The sequence below is a fragment of the Elephas maximus genome, chromosome 25 (assembly GCF_024166365.1).
Source record: "Elephas maximus indicus isolate mEleMax1 chromosome 25, mEleMax1 primary haplotype, whole genome shotgun sequence".
NCBI lineage: Eukaryota > Metazoa > Chordata > Mammalia > Proboscidea > Elephantidae > Elephas > Elephas maximus.
Window position 1 is genome coordinate 27,333,736 of NC_064843.1, and position 22,028 is coordinate 27,355,763.

The 22,028-nt window shown below is 45.5% G+C and overlaps 1 protein-coding gene across 3 annotated transcripts in view; it reads left to right on the forward strand.

Annotated features, from left to right (window-relative positions):
- Positions 1-22,028, forward strand: part of PTPRT (protein tyrosine phosphatase receptor type T) — a 1,296,550-nt gene that overhangs the window by 1,243,511 nt on the left and 31,011 nt on the right. For 2 of the 3 annotated variants that reach the window (XM_049868705.1, XM_049868707.1), the window contains 6 exons: positions 775-834; positions 1,549-1,665; positions 7,974-8,128; positions 17,866-18,001; positions 19,536-19,685; positions 21,748-21,921. In XM_049868705.1, coding sequence (XP_049724662.1) covers positions 775-834; positions 1,549-1,665; positions 7,974-8,128; positions 17,866-18,001; positions 19,536-19,685; positions 21,748-21,921 — 792 coding nt within the window. The remainder of the gene's footprint in view (positions 1-774; positions 835-1,548; positions 1,666-7,973; positions 8,129-17,865; positions 18,002-19,535; positions 19,686-21,747; positions 21,922-22,028) is intronic. The other variant, XM_049868708.1, reaches the window with a different exon arrangement.

Here is a 22,028-nt window from a genome sequence, read left to right on the forward strand (position 1 = left end):
TTAGCCTTCCTGTGCTTCAGATTCCTCATCTGTAAAATGGGGATAACAATAATATCTACCTCCTAAGACTGAGGTGATAAATCCAAATAATACATGTGAAGTATTTTTAGAACAGTGCCTGAAACACAATAAGCAGTCAATAAATATTAGCTACCCTTATTAATGGAGACCCTGGGTATTGCAATCGGTTAGTGTGCTAGGCTGCTAAGTGAAAGGTTGGAGGTTCAAGTCTACCCAGAGGCACCTTGGAAGAGAGTCCTGGCAATCTACTTCCAAAAAAATCAACAATTGAAAACCCTATGGAGCACAGTTCTACTCTGACATAAATGGGGTCACCATGAGCTGGAACCTACTTGACGGCAAATGGTTAGTGGCTACTATTGTCAACGGGAAGCGAAGGCTCAGAGAGGTGTTTCATCACTTGGCAGAAGCTAGATAGCTACTGAGTGTCAGAGCCGGGTGTTGAGTTCGTTTGGCCCCTAAGCTTATGGCGCTATACCAGTGTTTCCCTAAGTGGGTTCCGTGGGATGCGAGTCTGCAGGCTGCTTAGTGAGAAGAGGGTTCCATGGTTAAATACGTTTGGGAAATGCTGTATGCACTGTGGCCCTTTTGGAAAGTCCTAAAACACATTAATTAGCATTAGCACATTAAAACAGCTGAGTAGTTCGAGGCAAGATCCTGTTTAACTTTGTTTAATCCAGCATTTCCCAAACTCATTTGACCACAAAACCTTTTTTTTTGTTTTGTTTCCTGTTTTTACCTAACACCTATTAGCACCCAGCGGAACACACTGTGGGAAATGCCACTCTAGGCCACGCGGCGTCCCCCGGAATGGTAATACTTTTGTTCTTTTAAGGGGAAACTGAGGATCTCCTTTTCCTCCTGCGGAGTGTGCTTAGAGAGCGAAAGGTGGGGATGGCTTATTCGTAGCGTCTGCACTGACTGGCAAGGGCAGAGGCGTTGCAAAGTCTTCCCTTGGGCCCAGCACCTTCCATCCGGTTCCCAACTAAGAGCCTTTCTCCTCCCAGCCCCCAGTGACGACCTCTTAAGACTGTCCCTTCCTGACCACTTCCGCTTTCACCTGCTCTGTCTTCCCCATCTTTAATTCTGATCTCTGCTCAGCTGAAAACACTCAGCTGCTCCAGCCTGCTGTAACAGAAAGAGGATTCAGCCAAAAGGTAGAAAGCTGGCCATGTGACCCTGGACAAGTTCCCAAACCTCCAAACTTGAGTATTATTGTCATCTGTAAAATGGGCATAATAATATATGCCTATCTCTCCTAGTCCTATTTGATCACTTAGTCCAATAAATGGATTTGAAAATTATACTATTATTGTTTTCATGGCTCCATTTCCTCTAGGGAGTGAGCTTGACCTTGTGCAGTTTGCTGATTCCTGGCTGGCTGAGACCCCCTTGGACTGAAATTCCACCAAAGTCACCCTGGGGTTTATTTGAATGGGAGGTCCAGGTGAGGGTGGCTGTTCACACCCAGCCACCTGCTCATATACCTTCATCTCCATCCTTTCTCTGTCTCTCCCTTGGCCACAGGTGAAGTGTGTGCGATACTGGCCAGATGACACTGAGGTCTACGGAGACATTAAAGTCACCCTGATTGAAACAGAGCCCCTGGCAGAATACGTCATACGAACATTCACAGTCCAGAAGGTAAGCTTCTCTGTGGTTGTGGGCAGCCACCTACCCACCAGGCAGGCCAGTTTGTTCATTCAGCAGCACATGGTAACTGAGGGTCTGCTCTGTGCAGGGGCAGAGGAGTTGTAAAGTCTCCCCTTCAGTTCAGCACCTTCCATCCTGTTCCCAGCTAAGAGCCTTTGTCCTCCCAACCCCTAATTCCCAATTCTCGCCCGTTACGCACTGCTGTCGAGTTGATTCCAATTCATAGCAACCCTATAGGACAGAGTAGAACTGCCCCATAGGGTTTCCAAAGCTGTAATCTTTACATAAGCAGACTGCCACATCTTTCTCCTGCTGAGTGGCTGGTGGGTTCGAGGTACTGACCTTTCAGTTAACAGCCAAGTGCTTAACCACTGTACCACTAGGGCTCCCAACCCCCAATAACCATCTCTTAATAACGTCCTTTCCCAATACTTCTGCTTTCACTTGCTCTCTAAAAAGCCCATTGCCATCTAGTGGATTCCAACTCCTAGTGACCCGATAGGACAGAGTAGAACTGCCTCATAGGGTTTCCAAGGAGCAGCTGGTGGATTCGAACTGCCAACTCTTTGTTAGCAGCCATAGCTCTTAACCACTGTGCCACCAGGGCTGCTCTCTAGCCCCCATCTTTTTTCTGACCTCTGCTCAATTGCAAACACTCAGCCATGCTTGGCAGTAGGGATCGATCAGTAATCAAGTCAGACATAGATCCTGCTCCAATGGGATCCATGTGGGAGGGACAAACAGAATTCAACAGGCAAATCAGCAAAACAGTTACACACTGTGATAAATGCTACCACGGAAACATGCAAGGGGTAGAGATAGAAACCCACCAAAGATATGCAGAGAGGAACTCCCGAGGAGGTGCCATGCAGGCAGAGAGTGGAGGAGGAGGAGAAGGCAGAGGAAAAGTGGCAAGAAAGCTGTCCCAGGGAGAGGACACAAACTATGCGAAGTTCTGGAGGGAAAAAAAGAGATCTTGATGTGCTCTAGACCATTGATCCTTAACCAGGGGCGGTTTTGTCCCCCAGGGGACATGTAGCAATGTCTGGAAGCATTTTTGATTGTCACAACTTAGAGATGGTGCTACTGGCATCTAATAGATATAGACCAGGGATGCGACTAAACATCCTTCAATACACAGGAGAAGCCCCCCACAATAAAGCATTATCTGGCCCAAATGTCAATAGTTATAAGGTTGAGAAACACTGTTCTAGGCATTGAAAGGGGGCCAGGGTGGCAGGAGCTTGATGAGCAAGAAGAACATTGCAGATAATAATTACTATATTTATAATTTAATTATTATTTTATTATAATTATTATATAATTACTATGATAACAATGTTGTCATTGTTGTTTGGTGCTGTTGAGTTGATTTTGACTCACGGCAACCTCACGCGACAGAGTAGAACTGCCGCATAGGGTTTTTAGGCTGTGAGACCTAGACCTCGAGCAGATCACCAGGTCTTTCTCCCACGGAGCCTCTGGATGAGTTTGAACCACCAGCCTTAGGGTTAGTAGCAAAGTGCTTAACCACTGTGCAACCAGGGCTCCTTTTATTACAATAGTAAAAAAAAAAGTAGCTCACATTTATTGAGCACTTACTACACCAGGTGCTTTTCTAAGTGCTATGCATAAATTAACTCATTTATTCCTCCCAATAACCCCATGAAGTAGGTACTTTTTGTGCCCCCATTTTGCAGATCAAGAAACTGAGGTACAGAAAGGGTAAGTCACTTGTCCAGAGTTGTCCAGATAGAAGGTGGAAGGACCAAGTTTTACACTTCGCCCCTGACTCCAAGCCCATTGCCCCTTCCACTACACCACAGTAGCCAGTTTCTGAAAGTAGCCGCATTAATGGACCAAGTAGCCACAGGCCTGAGGATGCAAAAGCACTGGGAATTTAAATGCATTGAGAGCTGTGCCCTTGAGGTTTGGATAAGTCCTGGTGAGGGCCAAAACAGCATACACTGTTTGCTCCTGGCAACTCATCCGCCATCCCTCCATACCCCCACATACTACCCCACTCTTGTAAAGGCCTGAGTCTGCAGACTTAGATGAAGAAATCAGGAGGCACATGAGCTCCCTCCATTAAAAGGAAGGAAAACAACAGGTTGCTGTTTATCTACCTGGACAATCAGGCATATAGGTGTTGTCTTAGGTCAGGTTCCTTAGAAACAGAGCCTTAGAAAAGGATTCAGTGTACATGATGTATCAAGGGAGGGCTCTCAAGAGAAGCTTGTAAGAGGAAGGGATGCAGAAGAGGGAAGGCGAAGGGGCTGAGAAGGACAGGGTCTCAGTAAAGGCTAGCCTAGGCCTGCCTGATCCACAGGGGACCTCTGAAACATAAACCGCACTGCAGAGGTAAGTAAGCCAGACCTCTGTGCTCTATATCAATTGGTCCATTGATTACGGATCACCCCAGGGTTAAGGGTAACCTCCAGTTTGGGGAAGCTCCCACCAGCTGAAGGCAACTCTCTGGAAAACAGGGCAGCTGTGATCTGCTAGCAGCCAACACTCCCAGCAGCCGGGGCCTGGGTGTACCAGCCCAATAGAGAGGATCTGGGTGGGACACCAATCACATCTGCCACATATGTGGTTAGTATCTGGGAATGAGGTATGTGACTGGGGATATGGTGGCCCATCTTGGGACCCAGACACTTGACTGGGAAGGCTCAGAAGATTGCAACCAGTATGGCATGTTGAAGAGTTCTAGTCTTTTCTTGGTTGTGTCTTTGTTTTTCTTACAATCATAAACGAAGATACTATACATTGGGAGGTATCTTTGGAAGACACCAATAGCCTCTGAGGATTAACCTGACTTATCCAGCAGCCCTGGTAGAGCAGTAGTTAAGTGCTTGGCTGCTAACTGAAAGGTCGACAATTTGAACCCACCAGCAGCTCCCTGGGAGAAAGATGTGGCAGCCTGCTTGCATAAAGATTACAGCCTTGGAAGCCAGCACAACTTGTCCAAGGCAAGGTCATGGAAGCTCCATAGATACATCCAAACTCCCTGAGGGACAGAATCACAGGGCTGAGGGCTGTGGGGGGGACTATGGTCTCAGGGAACATCTAGCTCAATCAGCATAACATAGTTTATGAAGAAAATGTTCTACGTTCTACTGCGGTGAGCAGCATCTGGGGTCTTAAAAGCCTGTGAGCGGCCATCTAAGATACTACACTGGTCTCACCCCTTCAGGAGTAAGGAAGAAAGGAGAGAACCAAAGATACAAGGGAAAGATTAGCCCAAAGGAATCTGACAGGGATCACAATAGAGGGTCCAGTACAGAGTTGGAGAAAAATGTAGAACAAAATTCAAACTCACAAAAAAGACCAGATTTACTGGTCTGAGAGAGACTGGAGAAACCCCAAGAGTATGGCCCCCGGACCGCTTTTAGCTCAGTAATAAGTCATTCCTGAGGATCACCCTTCAGCTAAAAATTAGACAGGCCCACAAAACAAAATGAGAGTAAATGGGCACAACAGCCCAGGAGCCCAGGAGCAAGGATGAGAAGACGGGGAGGGGGTGTGGGCAGGCAGACAGGAAAGCTGGTAACAGAAAATCTAAGGTCAAGAAGGGGACATGTCCTGGGGTTGGCAACAAATGTCACAAAACACTTTGTGTTCTAATTGTTTAATGAGAAACTAGTTTGCTCTGTAAACCCGCATCTAAAGTACAATTAAAAAAAAAAAAAAGATTACAGCCTTGGGAACCCTACGGGACAGTTCTACTCTGTCCCATAAGGTCACTATGAGGCAGAATCGACTCAATGGCAAGGGGTTTGGTTTGGTCCTGAGGCACTCAGGCAGCAGGCACTCAGCAAATACTTCTTGAGTTATAAGCTCAAAATCTGTGCCTGAGCTGGGGACCCTGAAATAAACTAAAACTGTTGTCTGCCCTTGAAGAAAGCACAATCCCTTCAGGGAGAGAGGATCCTTGATAAGTAATCGCAGCACAGGCGGTGAGGGCTCTAACAAGGGCTTCCCACAGCTGATTTGGAGGATGAAGTGGAAAAGTCCAAGTATTCTTGAAGCTGTTTTCTCCACTCCCATTTCAGCTTGTCCATCACTGCCTTAATCCAGGCCTTTATTCTCTCCTGCTTAGACTCTGGGCAGTACCTTTAAATAGGGCTCTCTGCCTGTAGCCTTGCCCCTGTCCAGGCGTGGGTTCCCTTGAAGCAGAGCCTGAGGTAGGGATTTGGTGCCCTTGATGATGTGTTGAGTGAATGCTCACAGGAGGTGGGGAGTGAGGGCAGCAGGACAGGGCAGAGGAGCAAGCTGAGCAAGGGTGTGGTCTCAGTTGGAGGCCTGCTTCTGCTTGATCCCATGGGGGAACATGGATTGTACCATAGACTTGGTCCAATCTTGAAGGGCCTTTCCTACCCTCTCTAAGGTAATGAATTATCCTGGTTTGCTGACACTGTCCTGGTTTTAACACTGAAAGTCTCATGTCCTGGGACACCGCTCAGTCCCAGGCAAACTAGGACAGTTGGTCACCCTAGTGCCCATGCCAGTAACTGAATGCCAGCTGACCATAGGTGAGGTGGCTCCCATTCATCAGAGAGAAATTCTCAAGAAGGGGGTAATAGTGAGCTATTTGTGGCCAACACTCAAAATAGCTGTGCACTGCAGGTGTGCACTGGCCCTGGAAAGAGGATCTGAGTGGCCACCAACTATGCCCAGTACATAACCCCTCAACACACCTACCCAAAGCCATCCTTCATAGCAGTTGGCACGATCCTTCTGAAATGCAAACCTAATAATGCAATTCCCTTTCTGTGCAACCATCTGTGCCAACTTCCTATAGCTCCTCAGTGCCTCAGGGATAAAATCCCAAATCCTGAATGTGGGATTAAGGCCTTCCAGGATCCAGCCCCACCCATCCTCCATCCTCTCACATCCCCAGTCCAGTTGTCTGTTATTGCCCATCTCCCATGTTCCTCAGGAGCTGCACTGCATGTTTGTGATTCTCTGCATACACCATGCTAATCCCTGTCCCCAGGCCTTTGCCTATGCCGTCTCTCTGCCTAGGACTCCTTCCTCCATCTCTTCAGCTGGGCAATACTCACACAGCAGTCTATCCCAATGGTTAGGAGTGCAGACTGTAGACCAGACAGCCAGGCTTCAAGTTGACTAGTTGTATGACCTTGGGGAGGTTACATAATCTCTCTTAGCCTCAATTTCTTCATCCATAAAATAGAGATAATAATTATGAGGATTGATATGAGGATTACAGGAATTATTAAATTTAAGTGTTCAGAAGAGTGAGTGACACTCTTAGGAAAAGCTTAATAAATGTTACCTATTAGTTTCACTATTAATATTTCAAGACTTGGGTCAGGCATTACCTCCTCCAGGAAGACTTCTTGGATTTTTCCTTGCCCCAGATCAAATTAAATGACACTCTTTTTGCACTTTAATAGAATTACTTGCTTGTGAGTCTGCCTCCCCTACTAGGCCACGAGCTGTTCCAAGGACAGCGCTGGGCACAGATGACCCTCAGTGAATATTTTTTTTAATGGAGGGAATGAACAAACAGACTTTTGTTCAGTGCTCTCTAAATTTCTGCAGGAAATCAGTAAGTAGAAAAGCCAGGTAGGACAAGCTGCAAAAGCAAAGGCCCAGAGGTGTGGCTTGGCCATGAATAATCAAAGAACTGCAATTTGGCTTGATGTATGTGTGTGTATGAGGGATGGAGAGAGGGACCCTATCAGAGCTCTAGGTCCCACTGTCCCCATCAGTCAGAGAAGCCCTGCCCTTATTTGCTTCGTACAAATCTAATTAATAAAGAATTCTGCTAAATTTGGAGAAGTTTCAAAGCCATGGGGACTCTCCTAGACAAGGCTGGAAAACTGGAGGATGCCAGATCTCATTCACCGAAAGGCCTCCTAGTCCACTGTAAACAATTTGAACTTGGTTTGTAAGGCCAACATTTCTCTTGGTCTGTTCTGCTGAGTACAAGTCCCATGAAACACTTGTCAGAAGATGGTCCCCTGGGCAAATAAGTTTGAGAAACACTGTGGGAGTTACATTGCCCCTTGCGAGGATTCAGAATGTACGGCAATAAGCTAAAGGCACTGAGAAGTCCTGCAGTAATTTCACCTCATCTAATTCCATGTTTCCCAAATGTAGCTGATCACACAATCACTCAGTCCTGTGCCGTCTCTCTACCCTACAAGGGCCTTGTCCTCCCTGAACAGCAGGGGGACTGGTTTCTGGGCGCTACAGCCGCAGCTCCCCATGGGCGTGGGTGGGGTACATGGGGGCAGCACCTTCATGAACAGAGGCCATTCTCTCCTCAGAAAGGCTACCACGAGATCCGAGAGCTCCGCCTCTTCCACTTCACCAGCTGGCCTGACCACGGGGTCCCCTGCTACGCCACTGGTCTCCTGGGCTTTGTCCGCCAGGTCAAGTTCCTCAACCCTCCTGAAGCCGGACCCATAGTGGTCCACTGCAGGTAAGCCAAAGCCCCCTCCCCCCCACAGAAGTACCCCTCTGAAGCTCCGCTCTCTCAGTGAGGGAGAGACTGCCTTTCTGGTGAATTTTATTCTTCGCCTTAAAGGCTCTCATGCATGAATCCCCAGTGCTCAGCCCTTCCTGACGAGGCCCAGGTCCCAACATTTACCAACAGCAACAGTAATAGTAGTAATTAATAATCAGTACCTATACACAGGCTCCTCAGTCATTGCCTCAGGGCTGCTTCTCCAGACCAGAGCCGTTGGCTTCAAGTCGATTCTGACTCATAGTGACCCTATAGGACAGAGCAGAACTGCCCCACAGGGTCTCCAGGGAACAGCTGGTGGATTCAAATTGCCAACCTTTTGGTTAGCAGCCATAGCTCTTATCCACTGAGCCACTAGGGCTCCTCCTGGGAGGTGTTAACTTCTTGACCCTTCTGGCCTGCCATGCATGGGAGCAGAGCAGCCTCCAGGACCCCAGAGAAAGTCCTCAGGCAAAGAGATGGAGGTGCTGGCAATGGGAAGTGGAGCCAGGTCAAGCTGCCCAGCAACCCCAACCAAGCTGCAGGCAAGCCAAAGGCCTCGCAGTCCCCAAAATATACCTCTCTGCCATTCTTCACTAAGGGGGAGACTGCCTTTCCCATGGCCTTTATACTGTACCTTAGAGGCTCCTATGCCTGGATCCCCTACAACCACCCTTTCTGATGAGATCAAGGTCCCAATATCTAAGAACAACAATAACAGTAATAGTAGCAGCAGCTGTTGTTGTCATTGTTGCCCTGAAATTGTAGACATTCAGGACATGGGCTGGGCACTGAGTGTCTGCCACACCTACCACATGAACTTTACCCACATTATTTCATTTACTTCTCACCCAACCTTGAGAGGCGGGGCATTACAATTACTTCCATTGTACAAATGAGAAAACTGAGGTACTGAGAAGGTAGACACTTTGCAGGGCCATACAGGTGTAAAATGGCAGAGCCAGGCTCTTTAACATACTTTTCTCCAGACATTATCCCTGAGCTCCTTGACGTGGCAGCAGGGTGCCTCAGTTAAAATGCTCCTCTTCATTTCTATTATTTTAAAAATCAATTGCTGGCCTGCAGGGTCCTTAATAGGGAGTAAATGGACAGCGTCAGGTTTCACCTTATTATGGAGAAGAGATATTTTCAGCTCTGACCTAGAAAGTCACATTGGGAATGAGTGGCATGTCTTTGAAGCCTCCTAAATGGAGATGAAGTATCATGTCAAGGGCATGAAGCATTGGAGGAGGGTGGCCATCCAGAGCTGGAGGCATCCTCCCTCCTTCCCATCGCCTCTTATTTCCAATGCGACCTTGCACTGGCCCCTCTTCCCAGACCCTGCATGCTCAAGTTATCTTCTCCCTGCTCTGCCAGTGTCCGCATCAGCCAAGGGAACAGGAGAGACTTCCAAATGCAGGTGTCTCGGAGCCAGCCCCTTTCTCCCACAGCATCTCACTTACCCTCCTGCAACAGGGAGGTGAGGATAGAATCCCCATTTTGCAGATGAGGCAACTGAGGATTAAGAGATAACACTCACCACACCTCTTGTGCTCTCCACGTGTATTTGGGCTTTACATTTCATAATAATCCAAGGACAATAGAATATTATCCCCAAGCCATATGAAGTAAGTCACTCTTATGGGCAACTTGTACTTGCCTTTAATGATATATAAATTTGACCTCACTTTGTTTTGTTTTGTTTAATTTTTATTGTGCTTTAAGTGAAAGTTTACAAATCAAGCCAGAATCTTATACAAAAATTTATAAACACCTTGCTGTATACGGGATATACTCCTAATTGCTCTCCCCCTAATGAGACAGCATACTCCTTCTCCCCATTCTCTCTTTTCGTGTCTATCTGGCCAGCTTCTGACCCCCTCTACCCTCTCATTTCTCCTTCAGCAGGAGATGCCAACATAGTCTTATGAGTCTACTTGATCCAAGAAGCTCATTCTTCACCAGTATCATTGCCTATCCCATAGTCCAGTCCAATCCCTGTCCAAAGAGTTGGCTTTGGGAATGGTTCCTGTTTTGAGCTAACAGAAGGTCTGGGGACCATGACCTCCGGGGTCATTCTAGTCTCAGTCAGACCATTAAGTCTGGTCTTTTTTGTCAGAATTTGGGGTCTGCATCCCACTGTTTTCCTGCTCCCTCAGGGGTTCTTTGTCGTGTACCCTGTCAGGACAGTCATCAGTTGTTGCCAGGCACCATCTAGTTCTTCTGTCTCAGGCTAATGTAGTCTCTGCTTTATTTATGTGGCCCTTTCTGCCTCTTGGGCTCATAATTACCTTGCGTCTTTGGAGTGCTTCATTCTCCTTTGTTCCAGGTGGGTTGAGACCAATTGATGCATCTTAGATGGCTGCTTGCTAGCGTTTAAGACCCCAGAGGCCACTCTCCAAAGTGGGATGCAGAATGTGTTCTTAATAGATTTTATTATGCCAATTGACTTAGATGTCTCCTGAAACCAAAGTCCCCAAACCCCCGCCCCTGCTACGCTGGCCTTCAGTGTTCGATTTATTCAGGAAATTTCTTTGCTTTTGGTTTAGTCAAGTTGTGTTGACCTCTCCTGTATTGTCTGTTGTCTTTCCCTTCACCTAAAATAGTTCTTACCTACTATCTAACTAGTGAAAATCCCTCTCCCTCCTTCCCTCCCCCCTCTCATAACCATCAAAGAATATTCTCTTCTCTGTTTAAACTATTTCTCGAGTTCTTATAATAGTGGTCTTATACAATATTTGTCCTTTTGCAGCTGACTAATTTCACTCAGCATAATGCCTTCCAGATTCTTCCATGTCATGAAATGGTTCACAGATTCATCGTTGCTCCTTATCGATGCATAATATTCCATTGTGTGAATATACCATAATTTATTTATCCATTCATCCATCGATGGGCACCTTGGTTGCTTCCATCTTTTTGTTATTGTAAACAGTGCTGCAATGAACATGGGTGTGCATATATCTGTTCGTGTAAAGGCTCTTATTTCTCTAGGATATAGTCCAAGGAATGGAATTGCTGGGTCGTATGGTAGTTCTATTTCTAGTTTTTTAAGGAAGCGCCAAATTGATTTCCAAAGTGGTTGTACCATTTTACATTCCCACCAGCAGTGTATAAGCGCATTCCAGTGTCTCCACAACCTCTCCAACATCTATTATTTTGTGTTTTTTGGATGAATGCCAGCCTTGTTGGAGTGCGATGGAATCTCATTGTAGTTTTGATTTGCATTTCTCTAATGGCTAATGATCATGAGCATTTCCTCAAGTATCTGTTAGCTACCTGAATGTCTTCTTTAGTGAAGTGTCTGTTCATATCCTTTGCCCATTTTTTAATTGGGTTATTTGTCTTTTTGTAGTTGAGTTTTTTGCAGTATCATGTAGATTTTAGAGATCGGAAATGTCATAGCTAAAAACTTTTTCCCAGTCTGTAGGTAATCTTTCTACTCTTTTGGTGACGTCTTTGGGTGAGCGTAGGTGTTTGATTTTTAGGAGCTCCCAGTTATCTGGTTTCTCTTCTGCATTGTTAGTAATTTGACCCCACTTTGAAATGACTGAACCAAAGCCTACTTGTAACGAATTCTTCATCACAATCACCTTCACTTGCTGCATGTGCAGCTTTTAAATCATCGTAAAGTCTTCAAGCCTTTTCTTGCACCAAACCCCAAACCAAACTCACTGTCATCATGTCGATTCCAACTCATATTGATTCTATGGGACAGTTCTACCCTGTGAATCTCTACGGACGCAGACTGCCACATCATTCTCCCATGGAGTGGCTGGTGAGTTCAAACCACTAACCTTTCATTTAGCAGCCAAGTGATTTAACCACTGCACCACCAGGCCTCCTTTCTTGCACTAAAGTAAGGCTAAATAAGAACTGTATGCAACTGTTCTGACTTGCCTGCAAATTCTTAAAGAGACACTTAGGAACGAATCTCATTCATAATCTAGAGACTGCCTGTATCCCAAAGAGCAGCCCAGATCCTGAGTAAGGGAGCAGGAAAGACAATGGCAAACATTTATCAGGCCCTCTGCTTTGCCAGGTGCATGATAATAGAGCCCTGGCAACACAGTGGTTAAGAGTTCAGCTGCTCACCAAAAGGTTGGCAGTTCAAATCCACCAGCTGCTCCTTGGAAACCCTGTGGGGCAGTTCTACTCTGTCCTATAGGGTCGCTATGAGTCAGAATCAACTTGGCAGCAATCAGTGCATGATAGCTCTACATCTGTATCTCCATAGAAAGTCAGCTTAATGCCCTTGGGAAGAGTGGTACCCATTCCTGGGGCTACTCTGGAGATTAAATGTGTTGGTTAACTCATACTAAGCACCAAAGAGAAATCCTGACATATAGAAAGCACTTAAAAATATTATCATTTGCTGTCCTTTAATGTTGTCCCTGCTTTTTCACACAGGGATCATGACTTCCTCATCTTCATATTTCCACTCCCAATCCCAACATCTAATGCATAATAGGTGCTCAATAAATATTTATGGAATGCAAGTAGCTACTATTTATTGAGAATTTTCTATGTCGCCAGGCATCAACAGGCTAAGCAATTTGCATGCATTATGCTTTTAAAACGTAATTTTGTGAAATTTCCACGTATTGTGCCATTAATACTACAAAGTCAGTCTATTATTATCAGCCTCATTTTATGGATGTTGCTGTTGTTGTTGTTAGGTGCCATCAAGTCGGTTCCAACTCATAGCAACCCTATGTACAACAGAGCAAAACACTGCCTGGTCCTGCGCCATGCTCACAATCCTTGTTATGCTTGAGCCCATTGTTGCAGCCACTGTGTCCATCCACCCCATCGAGGGTCTTCCTCTTTTCCACTGACCCTGTACTTTACCAAGCATGACGTCCTTCTCTAGGGACTGATCCCTCCTTACAACATGTCCAAAGTATATAAGACGCAGTCTCACTATCTTTGCTTCTAAAGAGCATTCTGGTTGTACTTCTTCCAACACAGATTTAATCATTCTTTTGGCAGTCCACGGTACATTCCATATTCTTCACCAAGACCACAGTTCAAAGGCATCAATTCTTCTTTGAAACCCAGAAAAAAACCTGTTGCCGTCGAGTCACTTCCAAGCCATAGTGACCCTTAGGGGAGAGTAGAACTGCCCCATACAGTTTCCAAGGAGCGCCTGGTGGATTTGAACTGCTGATATTTTGGTTGGCAGCCATAGCTCACTAAGCCACCAGGATTTCCAATTCTTCTTCAGTCTTCCTTATTCATTGTCCAGCTTTCACATGCATTCGATTGAAAATACCATGGCTTGGGTCAGGCACACCCTAGTCTTCAAGGTGACATCTTTGCTTTTCAACACTCTAAAGAGGTCCTTTGCAGCAGATTTCCCCAGTGCAATGAGTCTTTTGATTTCTTGACTGCTGCTTCCATGGCTGTTGATTGTGGATCCAAGTAAAATGAAATCCTTGACAACTTCAGTCTTTTCTCCATTTACCATGATGTTGCCTTTTGGTCCAATTGTGAGGACTTTTGTTTTCTTTAGGTTGAGGTGTAATCGATACTAAAGGCTGTGGTCTTGATCTGCATCAGTAAGTGCTTCAAGTCCTCTTCACTTTCAGCAGGCAAGGTCGTGTCATCTGGATAACACAAGCTGTTAGCGAATCTTCCTCCAATCCTGATGCCCCATTCTTCTTCATATAGTCCAGATTCTCGTATTATTTGCTCATCATACACACTGAATAGGTATAGTGAAAGGATACAACCCTGACACACACTTTTCCTGACTTTAAACCACATAGTACCCCTTGTTCTTTTGGAACAACTGCCTCTTGATCTATGCACAGGTCTCATGAGCACGATTAAGTGTTCTGGAATTTCCATTCTTCACAATGCTATCCATAGTTTGTTATGACCCACACAGTCGAATGCCTTTACATAGTCCATAAAACACAGGTAAGGGATTTCTGATATTCTCTGCTTTCAGCCAGGATCCATCTGACATCAGCAATGATATCCCTGGCCCCACGTCCTCTTCTGAAACCGGCCTGAATTTCTGGCAGTTCCCTATCGATATGCTGCTGCAGCCACTTTTGAATGATCTTCAGCAAAATTTTGCTTGCGTGTGATATTAATGATATTGTTTGATGATTTCTTCATTTGGTTGGATCACTTTTCTTGGGAATAGGCATAAGTATGGATTGCTTCCAGTCGGTTGATCAGGTAGCTGTCTTCCAAATTTCTTGGCATAGACAAGTGAGCACTTGGCCAATGCCTTCAGGGCAGCTTGGACTTCTTCCTTCAGTACCATTGGTTCCTGATCATATGCTAACTCTTGAAATGGTTGAACACTGACCATTTCTTTTTGGTATAATGACTGTGTGTATTTCTTCCATTTTCTTTTGATGCTTCTCACGTCATTTAATATTTTCCCCATAGAATCCTTCACTATTGCAACTTGAGGCTTGAATTTTTAATTCAATTCTTTCATCTTGAGAAATGCTGAGAGTGTTCTTCCCTTTTGGTTTTCTATCTCCAGCTCTTTGCACATGTCATTATAATACTTTGTCTTCTCAAGCTGCCCTTTGAAATCTTGTTCAGTTCTTTTACTTTGACATTTCTTCCTTTTGCTTTAGCTGCTCAACATTCAAGAGCAAGTTTCAGAGTCTCGTATGACATCCATTTAGGTCTCTTCTTTCTCTCCTGTCTTTTTAATAACCTCTTGCTTTCTTCATGTTTGATGTCCTTGATGTGATTCCACAACTTGTCTGGATGTTCAGTCATTAGTGTTCAGTGTGTCAAGTCTATTCTTGAAATGGTCTCTAAATTCAGGCGGGATATACTGAAGGTCGTACTTTGGCTTTCGTCAATTTTTTCCAATTTTCTTCAGTTTCAACTTGAACTTCCATATGAGCAGTTGATGGTCTGTTCCACAGTTGGCCCCGGCCTTGTTCTGACTGATGATATTGAGCTTTTCCATAGTCTCTTTCACAGATGTAGTTGATTTGTTCCTGTGTGTTCCATCTGGCGAGGACCATATTTATAGGTGCCGTTTATGTTGGTGAAAAAAGGCATTTGCAATGAAAAAGTCATTGGTCTTGCAAAAATTCTATCATGCAATCTCCAGCATCATTTCTATCACCAAGGCCATATTTTCCAACTACCAATCCTTGTTCTTTGTTTCCAACTTTCGCATTCCAGTCACCAGTAATTATCAGCGCATCCTAATTGCATGATCCATCAATTTCAGACTGCAGAAGCAGGTAAAAATTTCAATTTCTTCATCTTTGGCCTTAGTGTTTTGTGTGTAAATTTGAATAATAGTCAAAAGTAACTGGTCTTCCTTACAGGCGTATGGATATTATCCTATCATTGACCTTTTATGGATGTGGGTATTGAAATCCAGAGAGGTTAAGTCATTTACCCAGGTTTATACAGCTAGGAAGTGGTAGAGCCAGGATTTGATCCCAGGAAGCCTGGCCCTAAACGTCATATGCTTAATTACTATATGATACAGAAATATAGCATCATATAGGTCAATCCTTACAAGAAGGGGGGCATGTTATGATTCTTTCACCTAAAATGTGTTAATGATGAGACTTTGGAAAAGGAATGAATGAATATTCTTTGTCCTCCCTATTAGAAGCTGAGGCCTTGCCTATTGATTCCCTCTTGGGGAGTCTGGGTTATGGTGGAGGGAGGTGTTCCAAGACAAATACAAGTTACTCAATTCATTTCATGGTTTCACTCAATTCAAACCATGAAATTTTACCATGAATGAAGACTCTGCTTTCCACTGGTTTCTTTTCCAGGTCATTGTGGATGGGTTCCATGGGCTTACTTTCCAGGTTATAGTGGATGGGAGTCTGTGGGTTTATCTTCCAAATCATAGTGGATAAGTTCCATGGATTTACTTTCCTGAACATTGTAGATGGGTTCCCATGGGTTACTTCCAGATCACTGTGGATAGGTTCCATAGGTTTAGTTTCCAGATCATAGTGGATAGATTTCCATGGATTTATTTTCCAGAACATTATGGATGGCTTTCATATATTCACAAACCATTGTAGATAGGTTTCTGTGGGTTTACTTTTCAAAGAATTGCGGATGGATGTCCATGAGTTTACTTTCTAGATAATAGTGGTTGGGTCTCCGTGGGTTTAGTTTCCAGACCACTGTGGGTGATTGCCTCCACTGACCTATATTCCTCAGATTTATAATTAGCCAATACTGCTTTTACTCCTGTTCCATCACTCATCTTCTCTTCATTTCCTTTGATTTCCACATTGTCAGACATAGACTCTTGTTTCTGCGAGGAAAACAAAATGTGAAAACACAGCTGAAGTGTGTATCCTTAACAATCTGTCCAGCCTTGGTTTCCAGAAATGTTAAGGCAAATGTTCTATTTGTCTTTGGTTCAGCATCATGATTTTAGAATCCAGCACTAATCTTGGAAGGGCTGCATGCAGTCCGTGGGGTCTCATTGAGTTCTTTGCTATTTTGTACTTGGCCTGAGATTCTCCAGAAGGAAACCAGTATTGATCAGAAAGAAAGTCTGTATCAGGAGATTTGCTATCTGACAAGGGTCTCAGGGCTTTCAGTTGTTCTAGTTTAATGATGCTCCTGATTCAGGATCCCAGGAAGTAGGTGCAGATGGGGCCAATCCTAGGCCTTTGCACATGACTCCAGGATTCCCTCTCTTCCAGCCAAAAAGTTAGTCGTGTGGCCCCTGTGAGCCTCACTTTTCACATGCCTCCTTCCCAGGGTTCTTGTCTGCCTATCCTACTCCTCTAAGCCTTGGTTTGTCATCTCTACCATGGGCTCATCTCCTGGTTCTAAGGAAGACTGTGGGTGCCCAGGCAGTCAGAGAGATGCAGCTCAGAGGGCTCTGGTTCTACCTTCTCATTCACCTCCTCTCTGTTCTCTCTCTTGCCTACCCTACCTTGCCTCCATTCATCAACCCATTTGCTGATCAAGAAAAAAAGGGAGAAGGGAAGTAGGGAGGGAGGGAGAAAAGACATGTTTATTGAGCATTTCCAGAGTGCCAGGCACCATGCTATTATACTGTAAAGATAGTATGCTATATATGCTTTATTCTATAAAGACAGATTATCTTTACCTGTCAAACTAGGAAACTTCATGGATAAATACTGCCTAAGCATGCGTTATGTGCTACAAATATTATTGAGGAAATGGTTAAGAGCATAGACTCTGGAACTAAACTGCCTGGGTAAAAGTTCTAGCTCTACCACTTACCAGCTGGGTGACCTCGGTCAAAGTAAGCTCTCTGTGACTCAGTTTTCTCATCTGTAGAATTGATGAGAAACCTTATAGCCACCTCATAGGGTTGTTAAACCAAAAAAAAAAAAAAAAAAAAACCATTGCAGTCGAGTTGATTCTGACTCATAGCGACTCTATAGGACAGAGTAGAACTATCCCACTGAGTTTCCAAGGAGCACCTGGTGGATTCAATTGCTGACCTTTTGGTTAGCAGCCAAGCTCTTAACCACTATGCCACCAGGGTTTCCCATAGGGTTGTTAGGAGAACTAAATTAAGTAGCTTCTACAAAGCACTTAGAACCACGTCTGTCACATTTTAAGTGCTAAATAAGCATTTGTTAAATAAGTAAAATGAAAAGAAGTAAGTCCTAATAAAAATAGCCTCCAAAGGCAAGGATTACTCTCTTCCCCAGGGTTGGTGCCATCCCAAAGTCTCCTAACACTGACCATACCTTCTCTTCCAGCGCTGGAGCCGGGAGGACTGGCTGCTTCATTGCCATCGATACCATGCTCGACATGGCTGAGAATGAAGGGGTGGTGGATATTTTCAACTGCGTGCGTGAGCTCCGGGCACAGAGGGTCAACCTGGTGCAGACAGAGGTGAGTCCTGCGTGACCAAGCTGACCAGCCACCTACAGCTCTGGCCAAGGAGAAACATGGTAGATCAGAGGCCCGTGGGTGAGGGCATGCTACAGAAAGGACCTGGGTGTGGGAAGAGCGGGAGGGGATGAATGCATGGCTTGCTATAGTGACACCACCCATAGAAGCTAGGAAGCCTCTGCCAACCATGAGGACCTAAGGTGCAGGGACTTCCACCAATGGTGGAAGGTGGTGAGTTATCCATTGCTGAGGGAAGCCAGGCAGGGACTGCATGGCAACTTTCAGGGATTCTTTGAATAGGATTCCTGCCTTGACTGAAGAAAAGAAGGATACAGAAGAACTGGAATTAATTGAGTGCCTACTTTGTGCCAAGAATTGCCTCAGTCACTAAGGGAGAGATTCTATCAACAACATTATTGAGTACCTACTATGTGTCAAACCCTAAGCTAGGCACTGGGGATTCCAGGAAAGATAATATCCTTGGATTATAAGATAGAAATACACAGCCCCTGCCCTCAAGGGAGAGGTAGACCTTTGGGTACCTCTCACTCCAGTTATAGAGCTAAGACCTGAGAGAAATGGGAGGATATTGGTTAAGCACTTTCTATAGAGAGATAGGCCAAGTTCTACAGGAAAAAGTTACTCAACAAACATTTATTAAAGGCCTAGAGTAAAAGCAACAACTTCTGCTGGTGGATTTAGAGAAGACTATCCAAAGGGAAAGAGACATTGAAGGCATAGAAAAGGGGCAGTAGTGTTTCAGAGGAAGAGAATAGTATGTGCAAAGAACTGAGCTGGGAAAGGGTGCAGCACATGTTTTAGGTTCTCCCAAAAGTAGACCCTGAGGCAAGGATTTGAGGGCAGGTACTTTAATTGGGAGGCCATCCCAGGACACACTGGATAGTGAGAGGGGAAGTGAGACAGAGAATGGAAGGAAATCAATAAAGGGTGCTGTATCAAGTTGTTTCACACTGTGGGCAGTCAGAGCTCAATCCTGATGGGAAATCCTGGGAAATAGTATGGAACATGTACCTCCAAGTTATCCTACCTAAGGGAAGAGAGAGCTGAGGTATTTATCCCTCAACTTTCCATCTGTCATTGGTTGAGGGCTACTTCCAGGGGCATTGACTCTTTTGCCCTGCTGACACCCTCCACACAGCTCAAGGGTGCTCCTGGGACTAGAAAGGAAGCCCTTAGCACAGAATCTCAGGTATTTGTAGTCAGCAGTCTTCATCATGTAGAGGTGAAAGCTGAGGGCCAGGGCACCAAGAGGACCTGTTCCCACATGTCCAATAGTTTATAATTTTTATCAGTGACTATGTGTTCAATCTTAACCATGGGATAAAACTCACCATAGCTCAGGTGGTCACTATGAAACATAGAAACTTGCCCCCTTGGATCACAGAATAGAAAGCAGGGCTTCTGCAATACAAATCATGCCCATCCTTCACCGAATGGACTTAAATGTAGACAGCGAGCTCCCAGATCACCATTCTTACCCGGCATCCCATTCCCTCTTCCCTTGGCTTTGCAGGAGCAATACGTTTTTGTGCACGACGCCATCCTAGAAGCATGTCTCTGTGGCAACACTGCCATCCCCGTGTGTGAGTTCCGCTCTCTCTACTACAATATCAGCAGGCTGGACCCCCAGACCAACTCTAGCCAAATCAAAGATGAATTTCAGGTATGAGCCAACCCCAGACTCTGTCCCAGCCGACTGTGGTGGCACAGAACACACTTATGGAACCTCTTTGTGAGAACGGACACGTCTATATGCTTTCAGTGTCTGCAGCTCTAGGCAGCTGCAGAATGAATTTCAGAACATAAAATGCACAGCCACGAGCAGCTATTAACCAATCACTCAGTGATTGCTGGAGTTTGTTTTTATCTATGATTGTGTATGTTTTTGAACTGAGGTTTTATTTAATTCTAGTCCAGGTCATGGATGGAGACAAGTTCATGCACACAGGTGTGAATGCTTCTCCATCCCTGGAGGGACTCAAGTTTTCTCAGTACTTCTGTACAATTGGAGTGTGTCCTAGAGCCTCACTACTAGAAGTGTGGTCCAGAGACCAGCAGCATCGCTATCATCTGAGAGCTTGTTGGAACTGCAGAATCTGGGGTTCCACCTGAATGAAAATCTGCAATTTAACAAGATCTCTGGGGGGGTTGTATGCATACTGAACTTTGAGAAGCATCGTCCTGGAGCACCGCTCAGGCACGGCAGATGCACACATTGGGCCCCACAGGGCCAAAATTGTGGCAACTTTGGTCCGAGAGACCTAGACATAAATCATTAGGGAAGGCAAAGCCAGAGCCTAACTTTGTCCCAAGGCTAGTGCCAGGGTTAAATCTGGGAAACGGGAGCTGAGAACCAGGCAGGAGGAAGCAAGGAAGCTCTGGGAAGCCAGGGCATAAGGGGACAATGCTGGGTCCATGGTTGCATGGGCAGATACCCCAAACAAGCTAATACCTTAGTGCCCCTTCAAACAAATAGTCTTTATTGATTTGGACTAGAAGCAGAGCGCAGAGTGAGGGAAGGGTGAAGGAAAAGGACTCTTGGTGGCGGCACATGGCATCTCCTCTATTGGCTACAGCAGTTTGGCTCTGTCCCCAAACTTGAAAACTTGCTCTGCAGAACATAAAAACATAAGCCCTGTGAATTTCCAGATCCACTAGAGCTTGCCACTTGGGGATCTCCCACCTATTCTGAAAAGCTTGTCTAAATATCCTTCTACCCTTGAACAGCATTCTTTTGAGAAGAATGCTGGCAAAACCATTTTCAACATTCTATGATGCTTCAGAAATAAAACCAAACCAATTGAGTTGATTCTAACTCACAGCAACCCCACAGGGCAGAGTAGAACTGCCCCATAGAATTTCCAAGGAGCGGCTAGCAGATTCGAGCTGCCAACCTTTTGGTTATCAGCCATAGCTCTTAACCACTGCTCCATCAGGGCTCCATAATGCTTCAAGTGATGTTTAACACTTATTAGAGATTTTCCCACCCCCAGTACCTACCATAGGAGCCCTGGTGGCACAGCGGTTGAAGCAATTGGCCTAAAGTTCAGTGGTTCAAATTCACCAGCCGCTCCATGAGAGAAAGGTGTGGCAGTCTGCTTTCATAAAAATTACAGCCTTGGAAACTCTGCCTACTCTGTCCTATAGGGTTGCTATGAGTCAGAATTGACCCAACAGCAGTGGGTTTTTTTATTACCTACCATATGACCTCTGGAAAGCCTGGTGGCATAGTGGTTAAGAGCTACAAACGCAAACCAAAAGGTCGACAGTTTGAATCCACCAGGCACTCCTTAGAAACTCTATGGGACAGTTCTACTCTGTCCTATAGGGATGCTATGAGTCAGAATTGACTCTACAGCAGTGAGCATATGACCTCCTGGCCACTCAGCCTTTAGTGCAGCACTGACTGAGTTGAATGACTTGACGTGAATGGTTGGCAGGTGTTGGGAGTGGGTGTGCCTGTGTGTAGGAATGCTGCCCCCACTGCCTGGCCATCTTAGAGGTGTCACACAGCCCCTGGCAGAGGCTCTCAGCTCACTGGTGATTATAGATCATCACCACAGAAGAGAAATAGGTCTAAGCAGGAGTCCTGGGAAAGGGACCAGACGGCCAAGCTTGGAGGGTGGCGATAAGGGAGTTAGGACTGAGTTTGGAACATCACAGTATCCTCTGTTCAGGAGCAGCCATCTGAGCAGTGCCTGTCTCTCTGTCCTTGTGCCCCACAGACCCTCAACATTGTGACACCACGTGTCCGGCCTGAGGACTGCAGCATCGGGCTTCTGCCCCGTAACCATGACAAGAATCGGAGCATGGATGTCCTGCCTCTGGACCGCTGCCTGCCCTTCCTCATCTCAGTGGATGGAGAATCCAGCAACTACATCAATGCAGCACTGATGGATGTAAGCAAATCCCTGGCAGGGAAGACTCCCAGCTGGCTTTCCAGGGAAAGTCTTCTTTCCAACATGGAGGGTGGCTGGACCCCAAGCTATAACTGCCCCCGTTATCC